Here is a 12,291-nt window from a genome sequence, read left to right on the forward strand (position 1 = left end):
CAGAGATTATTCCTGGCTTTACACTTAGCAATTACTCCTGGCAGGCTTAAGGGACCATATGGATAGCCAGGGATCAAACCTTGGATGTCTGAGTGCAAGGCAAATGCTCTACCTGTTGTGCTATGGCTCCTGCCTTACTACCACCATTTTAATCAAAGTTGGGACTTTTCACTTATCTTCTGTTTAAAACTGTCTTGTGCAGAGGAATTGGTGCCTGTTCAGAATTTATTTGATCAATCACATGGCTGGGATCCCCCCTGAATAAGCCTAACAAGGGATATTTTAATTCTGTGTAAGATCCTAGAGTTGTCATTTCCAAACCATTCTAAGAAATGTCCCTAGGGACTTGATACTTCCCAGGGTTCTACAGCAACTGTAATGCATTGGGGGACCCTGAAGGTGAAGCCATGTGTGGGAAGTGACAAACACAGTCAACCAGAGACAGAACCCCAAATGAATCATAACACTGACTGCGGATATGGGTTCAAAATTTTAATAAGAAATTGTGCCAGTAGAAGCTTTTCATAGGCAAAGATATATCAATAAATAATAGTTATATTGAGTTCCTGAGAAAGGACCTACCACATAAAGGACTGTCAGAGCACTGTGAGTAACAACATGGCATTCCTAGCAAACAGCAAGAGTCCAGACACGCTTGGCCACACAGTGAGCTATAGCCTGCCACTCATACACATGTAAACCAGCACACAGGATTTGTTTGCTCTTTTTGTATAGGCATTGATAGACTTCTAAGTGTTGTTGCCCAGGGACAGACTAAATAATGGATACATTATGCTAAACAATGGAAGGAAAATTATGTGTAATAATATAATAAAAATATGAAGCATCAGCTTTTTAAAAAGCAAAAAAAAAAGAGAATTGAACTTTTTATTCAAATATAAATCACTTTGAATAGGAATCATACTAATTTAAATAAGAAATATCTGATGTGCTTACCTATATAGTTATATATACACCTACATGACTAAGAAAATAATTATGGCTTAATTATTTTGTATCCCAATGTCACTTTGAATACTGCTTGCTTTTTCACAAGGTTGAGAAAAAAGTATTTTTTTTAACCAAGTTAAAATTGATATGTGAAAGCACAATAGGAAGAATGTGACAGTTCTCTCAGGTGACCAGACCTCATGCTGGCAGCACTTGAGCGCACTGTCTGCTGTTGGTGAGAGGGTCGCAGCATCCTGCACATGAGGATGGGAAGCGCTTGGCACTTGGCTGTAGCTCTTGGCTTCACAAGTCAAACTGACTGGTGAAATGAGCACAGCTCCAGGAATAAGTCAACAGGTTTTGGCATTGCTCAGTGAATCCCTTTTGATGTATACAAGTTTCATATATGATAAATGTTTACCCTCCCCCCCTAATTCATTACTCACAAAACACGCACACACATACACACACACACACACAAACTTCATTTCCATTATACATCTGCATTTCTTTTCTTTTCTTTTTTTTTTTTTTTTTTTTAACAAAATACGGGATGCAATCATAGCAAAGAAGGCACCCTACATGATACATTATCAGCACACTGGCTAACACACTTAAGATACTTGGTAAAAACATATTCACAGAACCTGCTGTGAATGGCAAGATATGGTAACTTTATAATAGAAAGATACTGTTCATGCACCAGACATCTGAAATCATACCCACAAAACCACCTTGTTCACTTTCTATTATACTATAATATGCAAAAACAAAAAACTTTAAAAAAGCAGCATTTAACATTATATCACAATTTTTGAAATGTGGGGTGGGGAATAAAAACCATTGTGTGAAGAAAAATGGTACAATTAACATCAGAACAGTGTTCTCTCTCTCGCTCTCTCTTAACATTATTGCACAGAGATTTCTTATCCCATGTTCTTCAGTTTTTATATCTTTTCTTAAATGTGAATAAGTGCTATGGATAAAATACAAATGTAGAAAATAACAGCAGCATGATTTGTCAAAGTTAATCCCTACAATTTAGTAAGAAAAATGGCTATAAACAAAATAAGTGCTCTTTCTAAACTATACTAAAGTAAAAAAAATAGTTTTAATGCAGTTTAATGCAGTTAAAGTTCTCTAAAACCAATTCAAAGCAATGCTGATGTACACTTTCCTGTCATCCAGAATGGAGAAATAAAGACCTACGTTTTGTTTGGGGCTTTTTGTGTGTGTGAAGACTAGACTTACAAGAGAAGAAACCATTAGACTAACTTCAAAACAAAGCTAACCTCAACCTCATGGAGGGCCCAAAACCTCTGAAGCAGCACAGCCACAGCCATGGTGCTACCAACTCACTGTCTACAGAAACAACTGGCCACATACCCATGGTGCCACTGTCTACACATACACGGGCTGACAGCTTTCTGCCTGCTTGTCAAAGCCAGGACTCTCTAGATCTGAGCTCTCCACCTGAGAGGCATCTGTTCCTGAGGGCTTCGGACATCTAAATGGGTAGCCGTTGTCATCGAAGAACCTCCGAAAGGTGAACTCATAGAAGGCATGCTCGGGGTGCTTGTTATTTGGGGAGGTGAGTGTGTCCCAAGCTTTTGTGCTGTCTCCACTCGCATCGTGCCAGGGGCTTTCTTCCTCTACTGGGTCAAAGTTGGAGGTGTCCATGGGGTGGCTGATCTTGGGTACATAAGGAGCAGGTTGCTTCCGGATGTCACTGGAGAAGTCCATGGCAGCAAAGAATGGGTGTATCTTCAGGTCCTCAGCCCCATTCCTGCCGAGCCGCCGCTCTGCGGCACAGCACAGTTTGGTGATGAGGTCACGTGCCTCCGAGCTCAGCTTGACCTGGGCTGGAATGTGGAGTGTGTTCTCCCAGTTTATTACCTGGAGAACACCAAAAACCAAATGTTACTTTCCCTTTACATCTTGAGGATTCCTGGGCATCACAGGGGTAGCCAGGGACAGAGTCGCTTAGAGCGTGGAAGATGAGGGGTAGGTTTATGGTGTGTGTGTGTTTGTCTGTCTGTCTTGGGAAGGAGTTAGTAGGTGTCACAGAACAAGACAGAACAGATCAAATATAGAAACACATTTTTGCATGCCTCCGGCTTCTCTCTTGAACACGTATTGTGGTTGAGATACTTTCACTAAAAACCAACCAACCAACCAACCGAAAAACCTAATAATGGGGGCTGGAACAATAGCTTATAGGGCTGACAGTGAAGGCCTTGTATGCAGGCGTTCCTGTTCCATTACCACTGGCATTCCCCTAGCACAGAGCTCTGAGTAGTCCTCCAGCACCAGTGACTGTGACCCCAAACACAGCAAAATAAAACAATAAAAAATAATAAACAGGCTGGAGTCATAGTACAGTGGGTAGACCACTTGTCTTGCACAGGATGACTGGCTCAATCACCAGCATCTTATATAGCCAGGAGTAAATCCTAAGTACAGATTGAAGAGTAAGACCTGAGCATCGCTTTCTCCTCTCTTCTCTTTGTCTCTCAGGAGTATTCTAAATGCAGATTCAGGAGTAAGGCTTGAACATCGCTCTCTCCTCCTCCTCCTCCTCCTCCTCCTCCTCCTCCTCCTCTCTCTCTCTCTCTCTCTCTCTCTCTCTCTCTCTCTCTCTCTCTCTCTCTCTCCTTCCCTCCCCCCTCCTTTCTTCCCTTCCTCCCTCCCTCTTGGTTTTTGGGTCATACCCGATGGTGCAAAGGGCTTACTTAGACATCAATCCTGGAGGGGTCCAGGGCCATTATGAGGTGTTGGGATAGAACCCAAGTCAGTCACATGCAAAACAAATACTCTGCCCACTGAATCAGGAAGAAACAAGGTCCCTAGAACTGGCTTCTGCTGATAACTGAGGCTAGAGGAGGGCATGTGTGGGGATGAAAGGGTTGGTATGAAACTGATAGTTGTTTCATTAAAGTGGAGTTAAAATGATGTAGCTCAGAAGAAAACATAGGTAAAAATCTTTATGACCACTGGATCTGACAATGATATCTTAGATATATACATAAGCAAATTCAGAATGAACAAAAAAATGTAAGTCAGCAAAAAAAATTTTTTTTTTTTTGGTTTTTGGGCCACACCCAGCGTTGCTCAGGGGTTACTCTTGGCTATCTGCTCAGAAATAGCTCCTGGCAGGCACGGGGGACCATATGGGACACCGGGATTCGAACCAACCACCTTAGGTTCTGGGTCAGCTGCTTGCAAGGCAAATGCCGCTGTGTTATCTCTCCGGCCCCAAGTCAGCAAAATTTAAAACTTTTTTTTTTGTTTTTGGATCACACCTGGCAGTGCTCAGGGGTTACACCTGGCTCTAAGCTCAGAAATTGCTCCTGGCAGGCTCAGGGGGACCGTATGGGATGCCAGGATTCAAACCACTGTCCTTCTGCTTGTAAGGCAAAAAACCTTACCTCCATGCCATCTCTCCTAAAACTTTTATACATAAAATTATTTGAACACATTTGTGCTGGAGCATTAGCACAGCTGACAGGGCATTTGTCTTGCATGTAGCTGACCTGAGACGAACCTAGTTCCTAGCATCCCATATGGTTCCCCAAGTCTGCCAGAAGAGATTTCTGAGTGCAGAGTCAGGAGTAATCCCTGGGCACCATTGAGTGTGGTCCACCCCCTCCTCCAAATCTGAACATAGTGGGAATAAAGTAGCTGGAGAGATAGTACAGAATGCTTGCCTTGTACATGGCCAATTTAGATCTCTAGCATCCCATATGTCCCCTGAGTATCCACAGAAATAATTCCTGAGGGGCCAGAGAGATAGCAAGGAGGTAAGGCATTTGCCTTGCATGCAGAAGGACGATGGCTTGAATCCTGGCATCCCATATGGTCCCCTGAGCCTGACAGGAGCAATTTTTGAGCATAGAGCCAGGAGTAACACCTGAGCACTGCCAGGTGTGACCCAAAAACCAAAAAAAAAAAAAAAAAAAAATTCTGAGTACAAAACTAGGAGTTACCCCTCAAACCATAACAACAAAACAAAAACAAAAACAAAAACAAAACAACAAAAAGCCCAACCCTGACAGTGAGAATAGAAAGAAACCCACAGACTGGAGGGTTGTACTTGTAATCTTTTCTCTAATTATGGAGTTAATATCTAGAATATACAAATAATTCCTATAACTCAATGACAAGGACAGTAACTAAGGACAAAGTTGTGGCTCAGTGAGAGATCACTTGCTTCATATGTGTGGAGCCCTGAATTAGATCCCTGTATAGTATGGAAAAAAAGAGGGGGCCCCATAGAATGCATAGACACTTCTCCAAAATAAATATAATGTCCAATAAACACATTTAAAAAGGCTCAACATGGGCCAATATGATAGCACAGCGGTAGGGCATTTGCCTTGCATGCAGCCAATCCTGGATGGATGGTGGTTCGAATCCCGGCATCCCATATGCATATGTGCATATGGTCCTCCGAGCCTGCCAGGAGCAATTTCTGGAACCTGCCAGGAGCAATTTCTGAGCACAGAGCCAGGAGTAACTCCTGAGCACCGCCAGGTGTGACCCAAAAAAAATACAAAAAAAAAAAAAAAAAAAGACTCAACATAAATTATGAATTATTAGGGAAATATAAAGTGAAATCAAAATGAGATGCTGCCTCACAACCTCCTTCACATCTAGTTTTAGTTGGACTGCCTCCAGGCTTACTAAAACAGGTGCCAGGATATAAAACAGTTTAGAATCTGAGCACCCATTTTGCATGTGTGAGGCCCCAGGATCCATACACAGGAACTGGGTACTAGAAGGAGGTGAAATGATATGCATGATACCCTTTCAGTAATAGTATTGCAAAATTTGGGGCTGGAGAGATAGCATGGAGGTAAGGTGTTTGCCTTTCATGCAGAAGGTCATCAGTTCTAATCCCGACGTCCCATATGGTCCCCCTTGCCTGCCAGGAGCAATTTCTGAGCATGGAGCCAGGAATAACCCCTGAGCACTGCCGGGTGTGACCCAAAAATCACCAAAAAAAAAAAAAAAATAGTATTGCAAAATTGGTGCCTAACATGAAAACTAGAAAAAGAGAGATAAAGAAAAGTATCTGCTATAGAGGCAAGCAAGGGCAAGGGTGGGGATGATAGGGAGAGGGGAACTGGGGAAATTGGTGGCAGGAAGTGAACACTGGCCAAGGGATGGGTGTTGGAACACTGTAGGACTGAAACTCAGTCATCAACGACCTTTCAGTTTTGTATTGATTGACACCCTCTAATTGGAGGGTGTCAGCCTAGGGAAGATCCTGGCCTCCTGGTCATAGACTGCTCAAGGGGCATCCATGAGTGAGTGAGCTGCTGTCCTAGAGGGTAGTACCAACAACTTTATAAGATTCCTTTGTTTTGTTTTGTTTTGTTTTTTGGGTCATACCCAGTAGCACTCAGGGTTTACTCCTGGCTCTCTGCTCAGAAATTGCTCCTGGCAGGCTCGGGGGACCATATATGGGATGCCAGAATTCGAACCACTGTCCTGCATGCAGGGCAAATGCCTTACCTCCATGCTATCTCTCCGGCCCCTATAAAAGTCTTAATTTAAGAAGAAGAAAAACTAAAAAAAAAAAAAAAAGTCTTAATTTAAATCTTTTCCTTGTCTTATTTTCTGAACCTTCCATGTCAGGTCTACATTGGTAGTGCCTGAAGATCAGGTGGGTGTGGAGTCAAGTCCAACCTGCCATGCTGCCACCCTACCTTCAGTGAGCCTTAACAAACTACCACTTTTGCCAGAAAGAAATGGGCATCGGGAGAAAAATCAATGAATTCAAATGAATTATTAAAAATATATCCCTTTGGGGCCGGGCGGTGGCGCTGGAGGTAAGGTGCCTGCCTTGCCTGCGCTAGCCTAGGACGGACCGCGGTTCGATCCCCCGGTGTCCCATATGGTCCCCCAAGCCAGGAGCAACTTCTGAGCACATAGCCAGGAGTAACCCCTGAGCGTCACAGGGTGTGGCCCAAAAACCAAAAAAAAAAAAAAAATATATATATATATATATATATCCCTTTGTTTTTGGGTCATACCTGATGGTCCTTTTTTATTTTATTTTATTTTATTTTATTTTATTTTATTTTATTTTATTTTATTTTATTTTGGGTTTTGGGCCATATTCAGTGGTGCTCAGAGGTTACTCCTGGGTCTGCACTCAGAAATCACTCCTTGGCAGGCTCAGGAGACCATACAGGATGCCAAAGACTAAACCTGGGTCAGCCGTGTGCAAGGCAAACACCCTACCTGCTCCAGCCCCATACCTAGTGGTCCTTAGGGCTTCTTTCTAGCTGTGCTCAGGGATCACTCTTGGTGGGGCTTTGGAGCCCATGTGGGATTCTCATATGTCTGCTTTATGTAAGGCAAGCTCCCCACCAGCTATAATATCTCTTTTGCCCCAGAAAAATACAAATCTAACCCAAAGTAATTACATATAACACCTGTATAAGTCTATTTCTTTGTGATCTACACTTCCCTGATTGAGCATGCCTGGTAGGCAGGGAGAACAGATTCATACCCTATCATCACGACTTCATCCAGTGGAGTTCTCACCTGGCAGGGAACATTTCATGTATACCCATATACATCAAAGCTTAGGTATAACTCTGACTTATGAAAATTAAACAATTTGGCAAGGGAGCTGGAAAATGGGTAGAGCACTTGCTTTGCACACCAGACCCATTACATATGATCCCCCGTGCCTCTCCAAGAGTACTTCCTAACGCAAAATAATATAAAATCTAAAAAAAAAAAAAAAAAAGTGTAGGGGGCTATACTACTAGCTCCTGAGCTAGTATAGCATTTAGGCTCATGCCTAGCTGGTTTCTGACCCTGACTGTATACGTGGCACCACAATCTCTGAGCACCATCAGGCTTGCAGGTGTGGCTTTCAATGTCCCTGCAGCACAGGGGTGGCCAAGTTTCCCCACAGAGCAGGGCCTCAAGGCACAAGACACTTAAACCCTGTGCCAATCATTCTGGGAATCTCCTGGTACTCCTACCCCCTTAATAAATAAAATGAAAAGGTCTATAGAGGTATGTAGTAGCAGCTTATGTACAACTGACACCCCAGCATCTCTCAGAATAAAAGGTCAACCCTGGGCACTTAGTTCCCTCTGTCACCTTCAGCTGGGTCTCCGTGGGAGTGGGGGCCAGGAAGGGTGGCTGCCCAACCAGCATCTCGAAGAGGATCACCCCGACGCTCCACCAGTCACAGAGCTGTGTGTACCCTGTAAGACAAAGCAGGATTCAGGCCCTGTGCTGGCCCACCCACATAGTGCATCCCTTATGTTAATAAGGAATGACAACACATGTCAGAGCATTAATATGGGAACACAAGGGACAGCAGCCATGTGGTGTGTCCCTGGCACATCCTGCTCTGAATAGAGCATTGAAGAGCACTTGCCAGGCTCAAAGCCCGCAGGCATGAGCCCAAGGATACTGCTTGATGAACTGATTGCAGGTTATATATGCAGGAAACCTTAGTGCCATCCTTGATACCACAGGGACACAGGCATCCAGGAGTGATGTAGTGACTGAAACAATAATAGTAATACAGGGGCCAGAGTGGTGGCACAAGAGTAAGGCATTTGCCTAGGATGGACCTCGGTTTGATCTCCTGGTGTCCCATATGGTCCCCTGTGCCTGCCAGAAGCGATTTCTGAGCACATAGCCAGGAGTAACCGCTGAATATCACCATATAGCCCAAAATAAAAAAAAAAAAGTAATATAACAGAGACTACTTGGAGAAGGTAATGTGAAAACAGTGGAGAAGAGGAAATGGGATTCTGCAGAGAAATGCAGAAAAGCATCAGAGGAGAGCCCCTGTTCCCAAGTGTGTTGCTGGGGCTCAGTCAGCAAAAGTCACCACCCTCATCTTTCCTTGCCTAGCCCTGCAAGCTACAGAGGGCAGCATCTTCTCTCCCACTGACTCAGACAGGGACAGAGTGAGATTCCACATGAACAACAAGCCTGATGTATACGGCAGTCTCTCTGCAAGATTGGTGGGTAAGGTAAATCTTTCTGGGTTGATGGGAAGGCCATGGGGGTAATGGGGAGTAATCATTTTTGGATATCAATATTGACAAGAAGAATGCAGACATGTTTGAGGTAAGACAACTCGAGGTGTGCTTGAAGCTACTATGTAAGGAAATAGCTTAGCCCTTAAGCATTTGGGGGTAACAAGGGAAGACTCAGATTAGAAAGAGGGAGTGGGACAGCCTTGAAAATATCATGAAGTGGCACAGGTCTGATCTGTCAATACTGCAGATGTGGAAACACACCTTTTCGAAGAAGTACTTCAGGTGCAATGTAGTTTGGAGTCCCGACCAGGGAGTGTGCCAGGCACCGCTGATGCTGCTTCCTCGCTCTCTGCTCTAGGGTCTTCAGCCTGTCTCCACAGCGACAGTTAGACACGTCGTCCCAGAGGTCACCAGGCTCCATGCTGTCCTGTCTGATGTGGCTACCTTTCACCCCAAAATCAGGGCAAGAGAGTGGAAACAAATGGCAAAGTTACTACTAAACAACATGAGAAAATGACTCAGGCATTTTATTTTTTTTTAATTTTATTTATTGATTGATTGCCCCTGGCAGGCTGGGGCACCGTATGGGATGCTGGGAATTGAACCGGGTCCCTCCAGGTCAGCCTCATGCAAGCAAATGCCCTACCACTGTGCCATCTCTCTGGCCCCATATTCAGGCATTTTAAAGAGAAGAGTAATACAGCTCTGTTCCCAGCACAGGAATGGAATGACCTGCCTCCCACCTGGAGGGCCAAGACAGACCTGGAGGGAGATTCCAAGGGAGATACAGACATGAATGGGAAGTCAGAGACCAGAGTGCAGTGAAGAGTGCTGCCGGGTGTGACCCAAAAACCAACAACAACAAAAAGTATAAGATTATAAAAAATATCGGGGCCGGGCGGTGGCGCTAGAGGTAAAGTGCCTGCCTTGCCAGTGCTAGCCTTGGACGGACCACGGTTCGATCCCCTGGCATCCCATATGGTCCCCCAAGCCAGGAGCGACTTCTGAGCACATAGCCAGGAGTAACCCCTGAGCGTCACCGGGTGTGGCCGAAAAACCAAAAAAAAAAAAAAAACAAAAAAAAGATTATAAAAAATATCAATAAAATTACTTTGCAGGGGTCCTCAAACTTTTTAAACAGGGGGCCAGTTCACTGTCCCTCAGACCATTGGAGGGTCTGACTATAGTAAAACAAAACTTATGAACGAATTCTTATGCACACTGCATATATCTTATTTTGCAATGAAGAAACAAAACAGATACAAATACAATATGTGGCCCGCGGGCCATAGTTTGAGGACCACTGCTTTAAAGCCATAAAAAAGGAATGAATTTAGTAATTTAGGAGAAACAGAATTTAGCAAAATAGAAGGGGGTGTGGGGCTGGAGCGGTGATGCAAGTGGTAGGGCATTTGCCTTGCATATGCTAACCTAGGACGGACCACAGTTCAATCCCCTGGCATTTCATATGGTCCCCCAAGCCAGGAGCGATTTCTGAGCACATAGCCAGGAGTTACCCCTGTGTATCACCAGGTGTGGCCCCCACCCCCAAAAAGAAGGGGATATGAAGAGATACTACAGCAGATAGGATGCTTACCTCCCATACAGCTAACCTGGGTTTGATCCCCAGCATTCCATATGATCCCCAAGCCAGCCAGGAGTGTGCAAACAAAAACAACAACAACAACAAAACAAAAACAAAACCCAATAATAAAAATAAAAGAAGTGAGAGATAAGGCATTAAAATAATTATTTCAAGAATTATTCTAAGTTGGGTTGAAATAGTTTAGCAGGTAGGGAGCTTTCCTTGCATGAAGCCGGCCCAGGTACAATCTCCAGCATCCAGTCTCCTGAGCACCACCAGGAGTGACTCCTGAGTACAGAACCAAGAGTAAGCCCTGAGCATTGCTGGGTAAGACCCAAAAACAAAACCAAAAACAATTCAAATACCAGAACTACAGATGAAATGACATTATATAACGACAGCTACAGAAACCTAGAAAAAGATTCACATTAACTATGAGATGGTTTCTTGGAAGGATGAGAAACTGATTGTTTTCAAAGTTCATTTAAATAATTATAGCAATGGTTCTTCACAGATACTGCAATATTCACAGGCTCACTGACCTAGAAATATCAAAATCCAGCACATATGCACTAATAACCCCAGTGCTCAGCTCTACCTGGATGTGGAAAGTGAACAGCATGCCAAACAATACCTTTCTGGTAGTACTTGGAATTGTGAGTCCACCTGAATCCAGTGCAGAGGCCAAAATCGGTCAGTTTGATATGGCCATCAAGATCTATCAGAATATTGTCTGGTTTGATGTCACGGTGAATGAAGCCCATCTTGTGGACACTTTCAATGGCCAGGGTCAGCTCAGCTATATAGAAGCGGGCCAAGTGCTCGGGGAACACTTCCATGCGAATGAGCAGACTCATCATGTCACCTCCAGGAATGTAGTCCATCACAAAGTACAGGCTTTCTTTGTCCTGGAAGGAATAGTAGAGCTTCACCACCCACTCATTGTCGGCTTCGGCCAGGATGTCCCTCTCAGCCTTGACGTGAGCCACCTGGTTCCTGTTGAGCACGTCCTTTTTGCGCAGTGTCTTCATTGCATAAAGGGCATGTGTGTCCACCTTGCAAGCCAGACACACTTCCCCGAAGGCCCCGATGCCCAGGGTTTTGATCTTCACAAACATGGACTTGTCCATCTTGGCTCTCTTCAGCCTATTGTAATTCGACTCCTTCTGGTACAAGATCTTCCTCATCTGTTCCTGCTCAGCTTCACAGAGTCCAGCCTGGGGAAGAGAACAAGGAGGCAGTGAGAGATGGAGCCTGTGACAGGAAACAGCTGAAGCTGGGGAGCCTCTGACTTCATTTGGACTCCTGTACACTGAACACAATACTGGCGTTGCTCTTTTGTCTCCACAGACACAAGTCCATAATCCAATGAAAAGAAAAAAAATGAGGGTTTCTTTCTTAACATGATTTTAAGGCCTAAAATTAAAAGGAAAATGCTTTAATAAAAATTTGTAGGGCCAAAAAGACAGGGGTTAAGGCACTTGCTTTGCATGCAATCAAGCCCAGCAAAATCTCTAGCACTACATAATGCCCAAGCCTAGCCTGAGCACAGACCCAGGAGTAAGTTGAACCAATACACAAAAATCTATGAGAATGTGATCAAAATGTGGAGTAAATGGAACTGAATTATATCTCATATCTGTGACTAATATTACATAGCAATGTTACCTCAAAAAAGTGTAAAATATAAAAATTTGCGCTCTTAACAATACAATACTTTCTATCACTTAT

The 12,291-nt window shown here is 43.9% G+C and overlaps 1 protein-coding gene across 1 annotated transcript in view; it reads right to left on the minus strand.

The window, feature by feature from the left end:
- Nucleotides 1-477: 477 nt before the first annotated feature.
- Nucleotides 478-12,291, minus strand: part of LATS2 (large tumor suppressor kinase 2) — a 39,515-nt gene continuing 27,701 nt past the window's right edge. Inside the window, exons 4-7 of the mRNA XM_049778219.1 lie at nucleotides 11,195-11,777; nucleotides 9,237-9,419; nucleotides 8,077-8,183; nucleotides 478-2,847 (exon numbers count right to left, since the gene is read on the minus strand). Of these exons, the coding sequence (XP_049634176.1) occupies nucleotides 2,353-2,847; nucleotides 8,077-8,183; nucleotides 9,237-9,419; nucleotides 11,195-11,777 (1,368 nt within the window). The 3' untranslated portion in view covers nucleotides 478-2,352. The remainder of the gene's footprint in view (nucleotides 2,848-8,076; nucleotides 8,184-9,236; nucleotides 9,420-11,194; nucleotides 11,778-12,291) is intronic.

The sequence above is a fragment of the Suncus etruscus genome, chromosome 8, assembly GCF_024139225.1.
Source record: "Suncus etruscus isolate mSunEtr1 chromosome 8, mSunEtr1.pri.cur, whole genome shotgun sequence".
NCBI classification, from domain to species: domain Eukaryota; kingdom Metazoa; phylum Chordata; class Mammalia; order Eulipotyphla; family Soricidae; genus Suncus; species Suncus etruscus.